General features: G+C 51.0%; 1 protein-coding gene and 1 non-coding gene across 2 annotated transcripts; one reads left to right on the forward strand and one right to left on the reverse strand.

Annotated features, from left to right (window-relative positions):
• The first annotated feature begins 3,743 nt into the window (after positions 1-3,743).
• On the forward strand, positions 3,744-3,815 carry TRNAA-AGC (transfer RNA alanine (anticodon AGC)). The gene has a single exon. It is a non-coding gene; the product is annotated as a tRNA-Ala (tRNA).
• A 5,553-nt stretch (positions 3,816-9,368) lies between these two features.
• On the reverse strand, positions 9,369-17,874 carry CXCL14 (C-X-C motif chemokine ligand 14). Its single transcript, XM_065918588.1, has 4 exons — positions 17,588-17,874; positions 17,305-17,410; positions 13,537-13,650; positions 9,369-10,545 (listed from the first exon to the last, which is right to left on the reverse strand). Exons 1-4 carry the CDS (start codon positions 17,649-17,651, stop codon positions 10,530-10,532), a joined length of 300 nt encoding a protein of 99 aa, XP_065774660.1. The 5' UTR covers positions 17,652-17,874; the 3' UTR covers positions 9,369-10,529.
• Positions 17,875-18,124: the final 250 nt, after the last annotated feature.

Consider the following 18,124-nt stretch of genomic DNA (forward strand, 5'->3'; position numbering starts at 1 on the left):
TAAGAATGTTTTATGAAAATGTCTGAGTTGATCAGGAATTTGGCTATCCGCTCAAGAGTAGTGAGAGATCTCAAACCAGAGGCTTCCTGAACCTTCTCCCTCCCAGTATACAGCCTGCTGCCTTGAGGAAGCCAGCTGTGTGATAGAGGGTGAGGGGCACACTGCAAGTGCCTACTGCTGGGCACAGACAGGGGTGGACAAGGGTGTGGGGGGACACAGGGCCACTCCTTCCCATCTGCTTTCCCATAACTTGGGGGAGTGAATGTTACAATCTTAGGGCCAGCATGGTCCTGTGGGCTAGGGACCCAGAACTTTCTGGTCGTATGGACAGACGTTATATCCTGGCGGCCCACAGGGTAGGAGAGAGGCTCTAAAAGAAGGACCTGAACTTCAGGGCTCCACTCTAAGAAGCGTTTTCTTACACACTAGCCCCCAGTGACCACAGTGACCCCTTCCCTTGTTTTCCCTCCCCCACTAGTCATAAAATACCTGCTCTGTGCCAGGCACTTGCTGGGGGCTGGGAATTCAGAGACAAAACCTATTCACTATTGTCAGAGATCCCACAGGCCAGTTGGGGAGATGGACTTATGTAGAAAAACACCATTCAGTGTGGAAATGCCGAGGGTGTAGTGCAATAGTGTGTTTAGACAGGCTTGGGCTGAAATCCTGGGTTGGCTAGTTGCTAAGTGGATGATGTTAGGCAGGTGATATAGCCTCTACCAGACTTTTCTTGTTTGTTAAGTAGGGATGATAGTATAGATGTCAATGCCTATTTCATAGAGTTGGTATGAAGAGTGAGTGAGAACGTGTGTAAGGCACCTTGTCCCGAGCTTCAGGCAGAAAGATATGCAGGTCTCATTGATTTTCTTATCTTGTATATGTCAAAGTCCAGAGGCAGAATGAACATACTGGGTGATAGAATGTGAGCCAGACTCTGCTTGAAGGTTTGGAGTGCTAGGGAAGAAATTGGTGAGACTTAATAATTAATTGGGACATATGTAGAGTGGAGGGCTTGGGTTCAAAAGACCAGTTGCCCAAACATAAGGATGGAATGCAGGTCTGTGTGGCCTGACACTCTGCTCTTGCTTGAAGAGGCCTTGGGGACCATTTAAATGCCTGCTTAATGGATGTGATGGGATCACTAGCACAGTTAACAGGGCTTAATAGAAATCTGATGTCCTGACAAAGGGAAATGAGCCTCCTCTGTGTAGGAGGTGGTTTGGGAAGTGGGGGTGTCCTGGATGGCTAACGGCCCAGAAGCCATCACTTGGAATGACTGAGTAGACAGGCAGCTTTAGCCTGGAGAGGGTCACACATGTCACTACCTTCCAAAAACGTCAAGCGTTGGCACCTGAAAAAGATATTGTGTTTCCTCTGTGTTGCTCCACAGGGGGACCTTAGGAAGCCTCATTTAGGTTTCTGATTTAAGGATGAATTTTAAAACTTTTTAGCTGATTTGGACTTTTCCAACATAGAGTGAGCTGCTTTATAAGTTGTGAGGTTCCTGTTACTAAAAACATTCAAGCAGCCTCTGGAGGCCCTATCTGGGATGACCTAAGGCAGGATTTATATGGTCCAAGACACCATAAAGATAACTTCAGAAGAATACAAGAATCTTCTGAAGTTGTTTGCAAGGTTGTGCATTTCTTTGAGGGAAAAAGAAATAGAGTATTCATCAACTTTTCAAGGGCACCCAACGTCCAAAGTGATAAGTTGCTCAGTCATGTCTGACTCTTTGTGACCCATGGACTATAGCCTGCCAGGCTCCTCTGTCCATGGAATTCTCCAGGCAAGAACACTGGAGTGAGTTGGCATTCCCTTCTCCAGGGGATCTTCCCAACCCAGTGATCAAACCTGGGTCTCCTGCACTGCAAACAGATTGTTTACCACTGAGCTACCAGGGAAGCCCCCATGTCCAAAAGCAGTTAAAAAATTCACAAGTTCAAAAAATCTGGATACAGGGCAGGAATAGATTCTAAGGTGTTTTCCTTCTGGAATTTAAGAGTCTTTGGATTATAAAATATGTTCTTGTAACATGAAATTTTTGTTATTATTAGCTGTCATTTATTTATTTGGTATGTGTCACATGAAATTTTACATATTCTATTTGAATAATCTCATCTAGTATTAAAAATAACTTTGAGATTAAGCACTACTATTATTTCTGTTTTACAAGTGATGAAACTGAGGTATGGAAATTTGATCAAATTCTCAGAATGTCCAGGTTCCCTGGATATATGTGGCCCCAAGTTTGGCCTTTTTATGTCTAATAAATGTGATGTTAATACAAGTAGGTCCACATAGGGTAGAAAACTACAGTTTTCCCTTGGACATTTTAAAGGCAGGATGATAATAATAAGTAACTACCATGTAGCGACTGCTTATTTTCTGTGTTGAGACACTCATCTCATTCAGTGCTCATGGTAACCCTGTAAAGTTGAGACTGGGAGAAATTAGGGGGTTGGGAGAAATGAAGTAACTTGCTCATGGTTGCAGGAGAGAAGCCTGCATTGTCAGCTCAGCAGATGTGGGGGATAGACACTGGGCTGGGACCTCGGTGTCCTCTGTGTGTTTATCCGATGAGGGACTCTTTCAGTACATTTGGAGGGAAGTGCAGAAAATCCCTTAGCATCTGAGGCGAGTCAGCTCAGATAGAGTGGCAGGAGGTCATATCCTGAAACCTCAGAACAGGAAGCCAGCCCAAGGACTGAACATGGAGAGGACAACAGTCAGTAACCTAAAGTGCTCGGGTGACCCTTTCTCTTCACCACCCACCCCAGAGCTGCCCGGGTTCCAGGTGGCTCGGTGAGCCTGAGGCTCCAGCACGGCCTGTGTCTTGGGGTTCTGTCCTCTCTTCCATCCCAGCTCCTCTCAGGTTCAGGGAAGGGAGTGAGTCAGTAGCCTTATGGTGGGAAAATACTTCAGATTTGCCCACAGCTAACATTCAAAGGGGTCATGTATTGTTTGGGACTGCTGTGAGGGGAAGGATTTGCACTTTTGGGACTCCATAGCTTTCCCCAAGCTTCTTGATACGTGTCAGCCCTCCCCAGGCTCACTGGGGGAATAAGATGTCAAAGGCCCATATCCTGTTACTACTTCTCTGAAGTAGCTAATCCCTCCCTTACAGGACATGCCAACATAATTGTCAAGAAAAGATATTCCTCCGTCCTCTGGGAAATACAGCTGCTTAACTGACTTTTGTTCTCCTGAAACTTGAGTCTGATACTCTCGTCTGGGGAATACCATGTGGACAGACACACACAGAGGGGGACAAGGATTTTGATTTGGGTCTTTATTCAACAGATGGGGTTCCCCCCAGTAAACAATCTATGGGCATCCACTCCAAGCTTTGCCTGGCAAACGAGGGAGGCCAGGGTGGAACAGGGAAGCCAGAAGATGGCCCAGGAAGATTCTCTAAAGTGCTCTGTGGGGTTTAAGGGTCACCATTACTTCCCAAAGGCCCATACTCGCTCAGCTTGTCCAAGGGGAGAAATTATTTCTTAGACACTGCACAATCCCACACCCTATGTACTCTCCCACTAGGCCCTGAAAGTGGGCTGATCATATAATTTATCAACCACACTAGAACTCTTTTAAGAGCATGGAAGGGAACCCTCTTCATAATTATACTGGAATGACTGTCCTAGACCTGGATTATCTCAGGAAACCAGGACATAGGGTCATCCTACCTAGGAGTGTCCAAACCAAGATTTAACCGTGCTTAAGACCACTTGCCTAGACCTGGGGGCGTAGCTCAGTGGTAGAGCACACGCTTAGCATCCATGAGGCCCTGGGTTCAATCCCCAGTACCTCCATCTTCGGGCTTCCCTGGTGGCTAATATGGTAAAGAATCCGCTTGAAATGCGGAAGACCTGGGTCTGATCCCTGGGTCAGGAAGAGCCCCTGGAAGAGGGCATGGCAACCCACTTCAGTATTCTTGCCTGGAGAATCCCATGGACAGAGGAGCCTGGTGGGCTGCAGTCCATGGGGTCGCAAAGAGTCGAATATAACTGAGCGTCTAAGCATAAGACTACTTGGCCACTCGGTGACTTTGGCCAAGTTATTCAGTTTCTTTTTGCCTGGAACTCTTCATTTGTAGAATGGACTAACTAACAAAGAGTCTGTTGAGAAAGCACTCAAATATTGGTGGTGGTGGTGGTGGTTATTATTATTTTTATTAAACTTTATTGCCCTGCAGAGTATGGGAATCAGTCAGGTTGATATCTTAGCAGCTGTAAAGGAATTGAGGGATGTTCTTTCTGTCATAATTTTCTTGGTTTATGATACTTTTTGACTTTACTAATGCAAATACTTAACTCCTGTCTGTCTTTTCAGGCCTTTATTTCCAGGAGACAAAAGCCTTTGTATGTAGAAATGATTCCTGTGTGAGGGCTGCTTTCAAAGACACAATGGGTTGAAAGAGCCTGTTGCTTCACCTTCCCTTTTGCTCCTGGGGGAATATCCTTGAATATTAGATGAGTGTCTCATCTGCATCTAATTAGACATCCTACTACTGTTCCCAGAATACCAGCTCTCTTCATTGTGAAACAGGCTGATTATTTTAAATCCATCTCTGAATTAATTTTTTAAGTCAACATCTTGATGGTTTCAACTTGTTTCTAACCAAAACATTGCGTTGAATTTGATACCATGGTCATTTTACTTTTTCCACTTATTTGGTACATGCGCATTCTTTGGTGTTTTGCCTCTTTGCAACCCCATGGACTCTTTGCGACTCCTCTGTCCATGGAATTTCCCAGGCAAGAATATGGGAGTGGATTGCCATTTCCTCCTTCAGGGGATATTCCTAACCCAGGGATCGAACCGGAGTCGCCTGAGTCTCCAGCATTGGCTGGTGGATTCTTTACCGCTGTGCCGCCTGGTGATGTTGGGACAAATCTGTGGCTGCTTCTACTTAGGCTGAATTTGTGTCTATCAGCGGTGGGGCAGAGCAGCGATTCCAGGGCTGTGGGGCTCACTTTGCTTTGTTGGCTGAGTGGGAGAAGCCCGAGGGGAGCATGTGGCTGTAGTGTTCTGTTTCTGAAAGACAGAATGAGGCACACCCAAAGCACAGGGGGCCCAAGTTCGGTGGACAGTTAGTCTCTACTTAGTAAACAGTAGGTGAGGCCTGGGTGAGGGCACAGTATAGTCTCATCGGCTGAGGTCGGCAGGAGCTCTAAGACAACATGTCATCTTGGGGCAGAAGCCTATTCTGGAGCCCCACACAAGGGTTTAAATTCTCTGTCTACTGTCTACTAGCTTTGTGAACATGGGCAATCTGTATTCACCTTGCTAAGCCTCAGTTTCCTCATCTGTATAGTGGAGCTAAAGGACAAACCCCCACCCCCCTGCTATGGTGGTTACCAGGAGTCCATGGGATAAAGCTGCAAGGGTCTCAACACAGGGTCTGGCTCAGAGTAAGTAAGGACTATTCCAGTTCCTATTGTCACTGTTCTCACACAGCCTCCAGGGAACTTGGAAAGCCCTTGGCTGAGGTTCACAGGCTCTATGCTGCCTTCTGGTGGCGTGAATTGTCATGGCCTGGTGTGGAGGAAGCTGGGAGATGTTACCTTAACACACTATTATCAATATTTGTTTTTATTTATTTATTGGGCTGCACCAGGTCTTAGTTGCAGCAGGTGGGATCTAGTTCCCTGACCAGGGATGGAACCCAGCCCCCCTCCATCGTGTGTAGTCTTAACCACTGGGACCAGCAGGGAAGTCCCTTAAGAGTAAAAAAAAATGCTTTAGGTTTTATTGCTTCCTTGATGACCTCCAAGATTATCTATTCAACTTTTCAAAAACAGGAGCACAGGGGAGGGCTCCACAAGCAGTATGGTGTCTTCTTCACGTGGGAGAGTGAGCAGAAAAGCTGTGGTGGGCTTCCTTGCCAGTGAGGTTGGGGAGCTCCCAGACGTGGTTCCCTGGCAGGCCAGACAGGAGTTGAAGAAGAGGGAGAGGAAGGGAGACAGATGAGCTGGGAGCGGAGGTTGGAGCTGTGCCTGGTCTCCCTGGATGCTCACCTGGGGCGTGGCTGGTGTTCCCGAGGCCCCTGTGAATTCCCTCACATCTCCTCTTCTGGCCCCAGAGCTCTGTCTCTGCTGGCCTGTCTCATCACACACGGACCCAGGAGTCATGGGCCACGTCAGGGACAGGATGGAGTCAGGATTTCCTGCCATTGCCTGAGAACAACTTACTATTTGCCAGGAGCCTGCTCCAGATTGATAGGCCTTGGTCAGAGGGGGCCCCCTCTCTGAGACTGGGGGGGACACCTCTTTGGGGTGTCCCTAGAGCCTGCTCTGCAGCCCTCTGGCTTAGTGTTAGACTGACAGGAAATTTCAGCAGCTTCTTTGTCTCCATTGTGGACCTGTTGTTTCTAGAGGAGTCGTCCCCAGCATCCAGCAGTTGGTGACACATAGCAAGTACCTCATGATGGAGCAGGGGCTGGCTCATGAATGATGCACTCTGCCCTTGAGGGTGAGAGATGGCACCTCACCAAGACTTGGCTCCCCTTAGCACAGGGCTTTGCATGCAGTGGTGGCTCTGTGAGTGAGTGCAGAAAGCATGTTCTTAGAGGACTCTCTAAAACTAAGATTAATTCCTGGTGTTTGAGTACGTCCTAAGAGCTATCATAGGTTCTGGGAGATTTTTACAAAGAGGTGTAAGATATAGTCCCTGGCGTCTAAGACTGTCTTGTTAGCTGTTCAAGTTCAAATAAAGGCATTAAATTGTAGGAAAAGTCATGTAATAACTCAGGACCCAAATGGGCCATCCAGATGGCTGCTAAAGTTGATACCTAAGTGGTAAGACAGGTGCCATGGGCTTGCGGTGTGAGAGCTACACAGAGCCCTGTGCTGGGGCTTCATGCTCTGGTGTTGCCATCTTGAAATTCTTAAAATTTGAACAGAAGGCCTTGCATCTTATTTTGTACCAGGCTTGCAGTTGTGTAGCTGGTCCCGAGCCCAGTTATGTAGGTGGTTCTGGCTGCAGGTCCAAGGTGATCAGGAAAAGTTCTGTGAGGGAGGTGTGGCTGGGTAGAGGAGCAGCAGAACTGGGCTGGAGCTCCCCAAGGATGCAGTCGTCCTGGTGTCAGGTCTGGGGCAGCACTGTGTACCTGCTCAGGACCTGCCTGTGGGAAGAGTGGGGGGTCCAGGACCTGGTGTTTGGATCCTGAAGTATGCCCATGTGTGAGGAAGCAGTGTGGCTCTGGAGGTGGGGCCTATGTGGGACCTGGTCTGCCTGTGAGCAGAGGAGCGTGTTCATGCCTCCCCAGGGAGGCCCAGGAGAGCCCCTTAGAAGGCAGCTTGGCTTTGCTTTGCTGCACTAGAGTTACCCTCCTTTCTGGAATGCAGTGAGTGGATGCTCATAAAGCTACTGGGAAGCTCAGAGAAGAGAAACAATGAGAAGCAGTTCTGTAAGTGGGAAAAAGGGCGATTTCCCTGGAGCCAAGCACAGTTCCTGGCACTGCGGGGCCCTCTTGATGTTTGGCAAAGTTTGGGACTGAGAGCCCATTTGTAGTAGCCCAACTGGTACCTGTCTGTTGGAGGACAGGGTCCAGGTCATCCACAAAGCACCCCCAACCTCCATTCTCCAGGGGCACACAGTCCCTGCAGAGGATGAGATGTTTGCCCATAAGACCTCTGCTCCTTCTGCTGACACCCTGGAGCTTGAAGTCCAGCTCTTCTCACTCTTACTATCTGTGTTTCTCATGCAAATTGTGTCCCTTTTCTGGACACCTTCAACACAGCACTGCTGGGAGGGTGGAGAATGAGCAGCAGGGCAAATGCCTGGGGCTACTGCTTGACCTCCTGTCCAGGGACTTTGTTACTGTTATTAAGAAGCCAGTCAGTGACTTGTGAGGTTGGAGAAGGGACAGGACTCATGGACCAGGAGGGCTGGAGGAAGAGATGCTGGGATAAAGTAGAACCCTGAACTCAGGTGGGGAGGTGTGTGTCTAGAGTGAGTGGAGGGTAAAATTTGCAACTCAGGGATTGGCACCAAGAATCTTACACCCCCGGTCGTCTGCTGTCAGGTGGAGAGGCCTTTGCATTGGCAGGGCTGGGCTTGAGAAGGGTGGGATTTGGGGGAGGCCAGGGAGGATCCTGCAGTCGAGTTTCTTATGGGGGCCCTGTCCTGGTGAGGCCCCACCCCAGCACGGAGTGCTGATCTGGGGTCAAGCAGGTCTCAGAGCTCCTGGGGGAGAGGGACCCGGCCTCTGCTCTCCCCCGCCCTCACACTGCGGCTCCTCTGTTCTGCCTGTTGGTGCCGTGGCTTCCCTGTCTAGTCGCCCTTCTTTCCCTGTAAGGAAGGGAGAGCAGGACCACACCAGGCATTCACGGTCACCCTGCCCAGCGTGGCCTTGGCCCACCCTGTCCTGCTCCTCTCAGCAAAGAGACTGCCAGCCATTGGAGTGGTGTGAGGGCTGACCCTGGGCAGCTTCTGTAACTTCTCTGGGCCTTAGTTTTGTCCGGCTCACACTTGGTGGGACTTGGTAGTGCCAGGAGATGACAGAAAGGAGGCAGTAGCACCCTGCTGAGGAGGAGCTCGGGCAGGGTCCTTGCTGTGCGTCCTTGTTAAGTGCTGGCAGAGCCGGGAAGCCATCCTCAGAGGTGGAGAGACATGGGTGCCTGGCTCCTGGTGAGGCGGACAGAAACTGCAGAGCCAGACATGTTCCCTTGGGCAGTCCTGTGGAGAGTGGGGGTCCAGGTGGGCACAGAGGAGCCTGTTTCAGGGCTGGCTGACCAGGATACATGAGGTGCGGGGCCGTGAACAGTTTGTGCAGAACACAAAGTGGCCTGGTTTTGTGGATGTTAAAGGAGCTCACATTTACTGAGTGAGTGTTCACCATGCCCTGGCATCCTGAGCCCTTCCCGTGGATTGCCGCCTTCAGTTTCCAGAAGCACCATGAGGTGTGTGCACACATCATCTCCATCCTGCCGGAGCAGAAAGGGACCCCCAACATTGCGCTGGTTGTGGCTCCCACACAGCCTGGTCCTGGAGCCCTGGGGCCTCCAGGTGGGCACTTCTTACCTTTGCCTGAGTCCCACTAGAATCCTGGGGCCCTGGGCTACAGGGCTCCTAACTGGTCCCCTTTCTGTTCCCTCCCCTAAGTGGGAACATTAAATTGACCCTACGGTTCTGTTCTGATGAACCTGGCCCAGGTGTGGGAGTCAGGCAGGGAAGAATCAACAGCCTTGAGACCTGGCTTTCTGTCTTCAGGACATTCCACAGTGGTGACAGTGCTGACTGGTATCTGGGAAACACCACTTTCCTTCCCAGTACCTTTGTCCCTGTTTATTCAGGATGTAGTAAACATTTGATTGTCATCCTGCCTTAATTAAATAGAAAAAAAAGTCAGTACTCTAGAATTTTGGTACATTTCAAATATATTTTATTACTTTTCTTTTTGTCTTAGAAAGAATATCAAACCTGCATGCAATGCTAATGGTTCCTGACATTTATATAGCATATGACACCATAGAGCAATGCGGCGTATACTGAAGGGGCCCATGTAGGGCTGGCCTTCCTAAGAGTATATTTACAAAGGGAAGGGCATGTGGTCATCTTAAAGAGGACTGCACCAGAAGAAGACTGCACTGTTTAACACTGAAGGGTTACATGGGGAATCACAGAGAGATTGCTTTAGTATTGCATGTCGAGAGGGAAAGAAACAGGCTTTGAAGGCTCTGACTCATCAACAGCATGTGTGTCTGTAGTTGTATATTGTGCGTGTATTTGTATAAATTTAAGTTTTCTTCTAAGATTTTCACTGATTTTCCCCTAAGATTTTCAGGGGCTTTCAAAACATTAAAGATTGAAGTGGTGAATTTTTCACAAATGCTCATGTTGGAGAGAAGACCCAACCCCTTCCTTAAAGACCATCTATCTGCTTCACCATCCGAGGATCTTGGAAATGTTTCCAAGGATGTGTAAAAATTAACCACGGGGATGAAGCATATTTCTCTGACAGCCAAACTCGAGTTTGTCAAAGAGCAGATGCAGAGAAATCCGCTCTGGCTTGCCCTGTGACTGGGGCCGCTGCCGAATCCCCCCAAGGCTGTGACCAGCCGTGAGCCCAGGAGAGCTCATGGCCGCTGTGCCGAGGCGCCAGGACTTCTGAGCGGAAGCATCCTGCACTAGGAAGGGAGTGATGCTATTATGAAATGTCTCAACCAAGTTCCCTGTTCCTCCCAGGCGCTTATAAAGCTCATATGTACAGTGATGTCTGGACAAATAAAAAAAAAAAAGCATATTTTTTTTTAATACAAAGGAAAGGCATGAGTTTCCCCACTTTTCAGTAAAAGGCGGCTTGTGATGAAATCTGGAGCACGAAAGAAGGATCTCACATCTGGAAGCCTTTTGCACACAGCTATAAAATGTAAAAACTGACCCTCGGTAAAAAGTGCTTTGTAACAATATTTAATTTGTGTCTTATGCCTGTGAGAAAGAAAGGGTTTGTTTTTTGAATCTGCAAAGTCCTTTGCTTGTTCCCAACTGGTGTGAAGGTTTCCCATCAGGGATTTTTCACCCTATTCTTCGTAGACCCTGGGAAGAGAAAACACCCATGTCAGTGGCTCAGGACATGAGGCAGGGAACACACAGGCTGGTGTCTGAGCTGCTCGGCACCTGGCCTGGGGAGTGCCTCTCCCAGGACCGCAGCAGGCGGGGAGAAGCAGGGACATCACAGAGGAGGTCCTCACAAGGCCATGAAAGCTCCCCCAGACCCGGCTTGGGCCTTTCTAAACAGCCTCCACCTCTGCAGTTTCTTTTTATCCTCAAAGCTCTAGGAAGCAAACCATCCTAGTGTATGAGGAGACCAGGTGCAGGATACTTAAAGCCAGCCCGACGCACACTGCATGTCAGTGGTGGGAATGACATCTGTCTCCAGTGCGGACGCAGAGGGAAGGGGATAGAGGCACCCCCCTCCCTCCATTTAGGCTTGTATCTTTGTGTTTTGTCCAATAATAGGTGTCCTCCAGAAAAAAAAAAGAAAATCCCAGTTCTAGAAGGCAGTGCCTCAGACCCAAGGATGGCTGGTGGGGCTGCAGCTGTCACCGAGGCCCGGGGCACCAGGCCACTTCCTCCAGCAGTTATCAGGCCTGCAAGCACTCCCAAGCTGCCTTTTCCCCTCACCTCCCCAGCTGGCTCTGTTTAGGTCCTTAAATTCCTTCCCTCCTGCCTCATGGCTGCCTGCCGTGGGGCCACATGGCACATTCAGAGAGTCCATTGCTCCCTCTGCCTTGGTTCTGATTTCTGAGTAATTATGCACTGAAATCAAAAGCCTGATGCTTCTGCTTCTGGTGGCAGTGAAGGCTCTGGGCTCTGAGCTTCTGGGAGCTCTCTAGTCTTGCCCATAGCCTGGCTTGGCTGCTTCCTTCCCCTGCCTCTCTTCGAGGTTCAGTATTCTCTCTCTCTCTGTGCAAAGATGACTTCAAGATAGTTCCTTTACTGGGACTTCCCTGGCAGTCCAGTGGTTAAGATTCTGTACTTCCAACGCAAGGGATGCAGGTATGATTCCTGATGGGGGAACTAAGATTCCACATGCAGTGCAGTGTGGCCAAGAAAAAAAGAGATAGTTCCTTTGTCTCCACGGAGACATTTTCAACCTTTATAGATAGAGGAAGGGGAGACGAGGAGGACAAGGAAATGCCCACATCCCTTTCCAGGACACCTCGACATTCTAGGAACGAGGGCACGTGGTGCTAAGTTGCTTCAGTCATGTCTGACTCTTTGTGACCCCATGGATTGTAGCCAACCAGACTCCTTTGTCCATGGGATTCTCCAGGCAAGACTACTGGAGTGGATTTCCATGCCCTCTTCCAGGGGATCTTCCCAACCCAGGGATTGTACCCACGTCTCTTGTGTCTCCTGCATTGGCGGGCAGGTTCTTTACTATTAATGCCCCCTGGGAAACTAGGAAGGAGGGATGAACTCATTTTGTAAGGAAGTAATGGGAGGCCTAGGAGCAGAGGTGCCCTTATGCTCTCATCCATGGAATCTGCAGGAACAAAAAGAGCAGGGCTGCATGGGCCAGACCTGCCCCCTTTCCCTCAAAGCTGTGGCCCTAGGTGGAGGGGTAGGGGACAAAGTGCACAAAAGCCTGAATCTCCCAGCAACGTGACGGAAACTTGCCAGCGCTTCTGTGAACTGGCCCTGCAGTAGCCTCGTTCCACTTTCGATGACGCAGGGCCCGGAGGGTGACTGGACAGGACATGTCCTGTGTGTGTCATGTGAGCTGCCTGCCCTGACCAGAAAGAGGGCTTCATTCTCATCAGACTTTATAGAAAATAACCTCTCTCTCTCATCACTTTCTATTTCAAGCAATTGCAGATGAGGCAATTTTGGAGCAGCACAAAAGGCCCAGGTACTGGGGATGGGCCCAAGAGTCAGATATGGGAGAGGTCATGGGCAGAGCTTAGGCTGGAAGGGTCTGCTGGTAGGTGGAAGTGGGGTGGGAGGGCAGGGCTGGCACCGCTGTAGGAGGGGAAGGTGACACCAGGAGACCTAGCTTCCTGACTTGTGTTCCCAGGCGAGTCACTCCCCACCCCCACTGAGCCCCGCTGTGGGATGAGGTGCAGGCACCAGCTCCTGAGGAGCTCACCTGTGTGTGTGTGTGTGTGTGTGTGTGTGTGTGTGTGTGTGTGCGTGTTTGTGTGTGTGCATGCACATGTGTACATGTGTGTGCACGCTTCCCTAATCATGCTCTGCGAACACAGTGTAAACAGGCTCTGAGTGTGTGAGAGGCAGGTCAGCTCCAGGACAGGCTCACCTTTAGGAAGCACAGGGGAGCCGGGAAGTTGTCTGCCCTTTGAGGCCAGACATGGGACCCTAGGAGATCAGAGCCTGGAAGATCTGACTCTGAAAGCTCTTTTCTGAAAATGGGGAAACAGCCCGGAGAGGGCAGACATCCGTTTCAGGACTCTGGTCATCTGGCTGTTGCTGCCCCCTAGGGTAAGAGTGGCTCTGATTTTAAAGGGTCAAGCCCAAGGTCCCTCCCTGCACCTGCAGCAGAAGAGTTTTATCAGGTTTCTGGTCAGCAGGGGGGGCATGTGGGGCACCTTGAGGGAAGACGGTGTGGTTGGCAAGGAGTTATCCTCATCATCTTGTGGTGGTAGCCAGTTTTAGAGTTAATGAACCTTAAGCAATTGTGTTTCACCAAACCACACAAATCACTGAGAGATCCATGCCAGGTGCTCATCCAGCCGTCTGACAGGGGGAAACTAGGGGTCAGAAAACTTAAGTTACTTAAATAAAGAGAGGAATTAAGACTATCACATATCACAATAGAATGAGACAAACTTTAGTTCACCAAAGGATCAATTTTCGATGCTTACAGCTGTCCAAGAGAGCAGTAACTGTAGCACTAAGTGGTGAGTTCCTTGTCCCTGGGAGTATGTAAGCAGCGTCTGGGTATCTGCCTACTGTGACAACTGTGGTGGGTGTTCATGCCTTAGAAGGGTTAGATGACCTAGAGGGAGTTGAAGATCTGGATTTGGTAGGCTGGTGAGAAGGAAGGTGAGGGGTGGTGGGCCATACCTGCGCTTCTCATTCCAGGCGTTGTACCATTTGATGAACCGCTTGGTGCTCTGCAGCTTGGGGTGCAAGCAGTGCTCCTGACCCCGGTACCTGGACATGCTCTTGGTGGTGATGCTGAAATGGAGGAAGTGGGGTAGAGGATGGAGAAGCCTGAATGACAGCCCCTCTGTGTGGCTCCCAATCAGGGCACTGAGAGACTGTGGCCTCCTCCCTCCTTTCAAAGAACCCTACCCATATGCAAACTCCCTGGTTCTTTCATAAAAGTTTCTGGTTGTCCCCTTAATCTCTGACTCCACATTCAGGTCTAACCTTGTACAGAGTGATGGGCTCTCACTTTTTCTCCTGGAGCCCCCAGAGTCTGGGAGAGTCCCTCCCCACCCACCACAGCAGTCATGCCTCCCTTAGGGAACAAATGTCAGGGGACCCTTTCAGCTCCTCCGAACCTGGGATGGAGAGGTGAAAGAGCTAACGCCAGCATGGTACACATGCCAAGACCTCATTCCTTGGATTTGAGGCACTCCATGGCTGGGCTTGAGTGTGCAGTGGTCTCTGTCTCATCTTCTAAATCCTAGTTCCCTATATCCTCTGTAGATTGTTCTGGGGCTGGGCATTTGTTGACCTTGAAGCTGAGTCTTGTTGGCCTTGAAGCCCATTCTGATTCCTGAGTGTGAAGTCCCAGTTATCTCACCCTTGGGCAGGAAAATAAGACCGCCCTTCAGGCCTCTATTCACCAGTGTCCCAACACCAGTGGAGATCTAGCCACGTGGTCGAGAAGCAGGTGGCTTTGTACAGAGTGTAGAGCCTGGGTTTGCATCCCAGATCTGTCTGTGGAAGCCTCTTTGAACCCAGTTTGCTCATCCATAAGATGGGTATAATGATAGGACCTACCTCTTAGGGTTATTGAGATGATTAAAGATATAATCTATGTAAATTGCCTAGCACAATGAACAGTAATTATTATTAGCAATTGTCATGGAAGACAGGATGGCCAAGGAAAAGCCTTAAGGTGTGAGGTCCAGCCTGGGACAGGAGAGGCTGGAGAGGAGGGCAGGAGAGGCTGCTGCCCAGAACTGCCATGTCCTTCTCAGCCAGGAATGGGCCAGGGTGGCAGGAGTTCAGGTAGAGGAGGAAGGATGGTGTTCAAGAATGAGGGACCAGAACATGGAAGAGGGGAAGGTAAGAGGTGAGGATGTCACTCCCTGGGAGGTTGCACGCAGGAGGGAGGTATGGTGGTGGACTGGGTGCTGGGGTGCAGGCTGAGGGGGCAGAGAGAGATGGTTGGAGGTTGGGGTGGGAGGGGTGGGAAGGGAGGGAGTGAGGTTCACTAGCACTCCGTGGGTTCCTTACTGAAGTGTCAGGATGCCTGGGCCAGGTTCTAGAAAGGAGCAGGGTTGCCATGAACTCTGGGTCTGCCAGTTGACCGGGAGAGGTAATCAAATCGTGATACCTCAGTGGGGACAGAGTATTTCTGGGCAGCCTGTTCTCTTCCCTTCCCTGTGCTCTGAAGTTTCCAGGGCCCTCACCATGGCCTCAGCCTCCCAGGGCAGGGATAGGCCTTGTGCTAATGCCAGGTGACTGGGTTCTGCTGTCGCCAGCCCTCTCTATGAGACCTGGGACTGCCTGGGTCCCTAGTGCCAGATCTCAAGCATGAGGCATTGCTGTGGAGTGGAGTCCAGTTCCCTCCCCCATAGTACCTGGTCACTCCACAGGAATTTAGCCTGTGTGCTGCTCTCTGCCTACAATGCTGCTTTTGCACTTGGAATAAAAGGCTGTGGCCAAGCCAGATAAACTCCCCTTCCTCAGTTAGGTCAGTGTGCAGGCTGAGGATTCCAAATCCTGAAGATCGGGGCAGCAGGGGAGGACCCCACGGAGCTCAAATGCTCAGTCATAACACAGGGACTTGGAAACTTAATTGTGGGGTGAAGACATGAGGATTTCTGCCCCCAGCAATTATGCAGAAATTCTGGGTCCTGTGTCCCTGTCCTTAGTCGTTCTGGGATACTGAGGGTTTCAGCAAGAGCTCAGGGGGTACGTGAAACAGATTGCCCTTTCTAGAATCTTGACTCTCCTGGATCCTTCTAAGTGCAAGGATTCCCACTCTTGCAAAGCAGGCTGCACCCTGAGCCTCATCAGAGATGTCTAAGATGACACAGGGTGAGCTGAAAAACTTCCTTTAGTTCAGCTTTGGGGCTAAAAACCTGTTTTGGCCAAAAACGCTGGTCCCTCGTGCAGTGTGAAGAGCCCTAGGAGCTTAAGAGGAGAGAAGACCTCCAGCTCTTTAGGGACCGGGTTTGGGTCCTGGGTGTGAGGTGGAGGTTTAGAAGAGGGTGACTGTGTGCAAGGGTCTCCTGAGACCCCTGCAACTTTTCACAAGGCTACATAAAGTCTTCTCACACACTTGCCTGGCTGTCAGTTTCCTTTCTATTCTGAAAAGAGCCATGAAAAAGAGCAAGCCTGTTGATGGCAGGTTCTGTCCTTTGGAGATATCACTACACCTTATATCCTATTCCATTTCTCCTGTGAGGACTCAGTAGCTCAGTTTGGTGTGTGGGGCATCCTTCAGCACTGTGAGGAATGCAGAGTTAACTTGCCATGTCCCTGTCATTTTCAGCCTGAGAGAGCTGAAAACCCCAAGGGGCTTGTAGTTCTTCCCTCAACTGTGTGACCTCCGGCCCCCCACCCTTTTCTGGCAGTTTTTCTGGACCTTGGTCTGCAAAGTAAGGGGCGGGGACAGGAGTCACTTTAGGTACCCAGGAAAGAAGGCAGAGGTATTCAGCTCAGGCCCAGTATTTTCTGAACTCCCCTATCTTCAGCCCCACTGTGCAGCCCCCAGGTGGCAGTGGGAGGGGGTAGCGGGGTGGGAGCTGCCGTGCACACACTGCTCGGAGGCCTTTGGGCCAGCAGGGCCAGTGAATGGAAGGCACTTGCCCAGACTGAGAATAAAGTGTGTCCTGTTTCTGGGGGAGGGGAAGAGGGGCCAATGGTCCGTGGCAGATATTTGGTAGCAGGTTTGCCAAGGGTTCCCTTCCTGGCCAAGAGCGTATTGATGGGGAAACAGTGGTGCTGGCCTCAAGTGGTTAATTGGGAAGGCAGAGAAGCAAGGAAACTCAGTGTTCTCTTGCTCTGCCCCACTTTTTAAAATATTCTCTGCATCCCCACCAAGCAGCGCTCCAGCCTCATGGCATATTAACCCCAGCAAAGCCCTTTCCACAGGAACCCGCAGAAGTCCAGCTGGTGTTGGAAGACTGAGGAATCGCTGGAAGCCAAAAACCAGATGGCCATAGTCCCCCATCCAGAAAAAAGCCCTGAAAGGAGGTTCCTAGGACTTCAGACAATGTTTGTTTTAATCCTCTCCCCAGTAACAGGAAGGCAGCACGCCTCACAGTTTGGGCTCAAGTTTAATAGTTCTGGGTGTATTTTGAGTGACTTCAATCTGGTTGTTCTAAGTTGGCACGGGGAAACCATTTAACCCGGGATTGCCCTAGAAAGGTAGGCTGTGCCACACCCAGGCTATCCTTCGGAAACCTAGCAAGGGTGAACTCGGGGAAGAGGCTGTTTCCGGAGCACAGTACTGTGACCCTTTTATTCAAACTCTTCCAGACTGCCATGCCAGCGTCTTAAGGACTCGCTGGGCAATTGCAAAGGCTCGCCAAGGCCTTGACAAAGGCTGAGAGAAAGGTTTGTTAGGCTGACCCAGCCCCAAGCTGTGCCCCAGCACCGGGTTTAAGAGCAGCGCGCAAAGGCTCACTGCGAAGAGCGAGAACTCACATAACCATCTTCTCCTCGCAGTGCGGGTACTTTGGCTTCATTTCCAGCTTCTTCACGTCGCTGTAGCGGATCTTGGGTCCCTTTCGAGAGCACTTGCATTTGGACCCTGAAAGAGAGAGCGCGCGGAGGATCGCTCACTTGTGCGCGGGGTCTCCGTGGCAACTCACTGACCACCCTAGATGCCCGCCCAGAGCCTCCGGGGATCCTGGGACGCTTAGCGGTTGGCCCTGGGGGTTCCTCAGGACGGGCCGGGCCGGCGCCCAGGGACCTCCCAGGCACTCACCGTCCACGCGCGCGGCGCACAGCGCCAGGAGCAGCAGGAGCAGCGCGGCGGTCAGGAGCCTCATGCTGGCCGAGAGGCGCGGCGCGAGCAGGTTTTCGGGGAGGGCGCCCGCGCGTCCGTACGCCGTGCTCGTCTCTTTCTGCCCGGAGCGCGCCTCCCGGCTCCGCTCACTCCCGCTGCGCCCGTCGGTGGGAGCTTCGGGGCTGTGGCAGCGCGCTGCGCTTTGCGCTCGGCTCTGGGCTCTCTCCACAGCCTCCCTCCGCCCGCCCAGGCCTCTTTTAAATCCGCTCCTGCCCTCGCTGCGAGCGAGCTCATTAATATGCAGAACCACTCGGTGACTCACTGAGATTTCTCAACGCGGCGGGGGGAGGAGACCTTCCCCGCCCGCCGCCCGCCCCGGACCGCGATCGCAGCAGCGCACACTCGGAGCCACGCGCTCACTCGCTCCTCCGAAGCTCACGTCCGCTACCTTCTCGCTGTCACACACTCTCTCCCTCACACACTTGCACACCCAGGGTCTGGCAGGCACACAGAGCC

Source organism: Muntiacus reevesi, chromosome 1 (genome assembly GCF_963930625.1).
Source record: "Muntiacus reevesi chromosome 1, mMunRee1.1, whole genome shotgun sequence".
Taxonomy (NCBI): domain Eukaryota; kingdom Metazoa; phylum Chordata; class Mammalia; order Artiodactyla; family Cervidae; genus Muntiacus; species Muntiacus reevesi.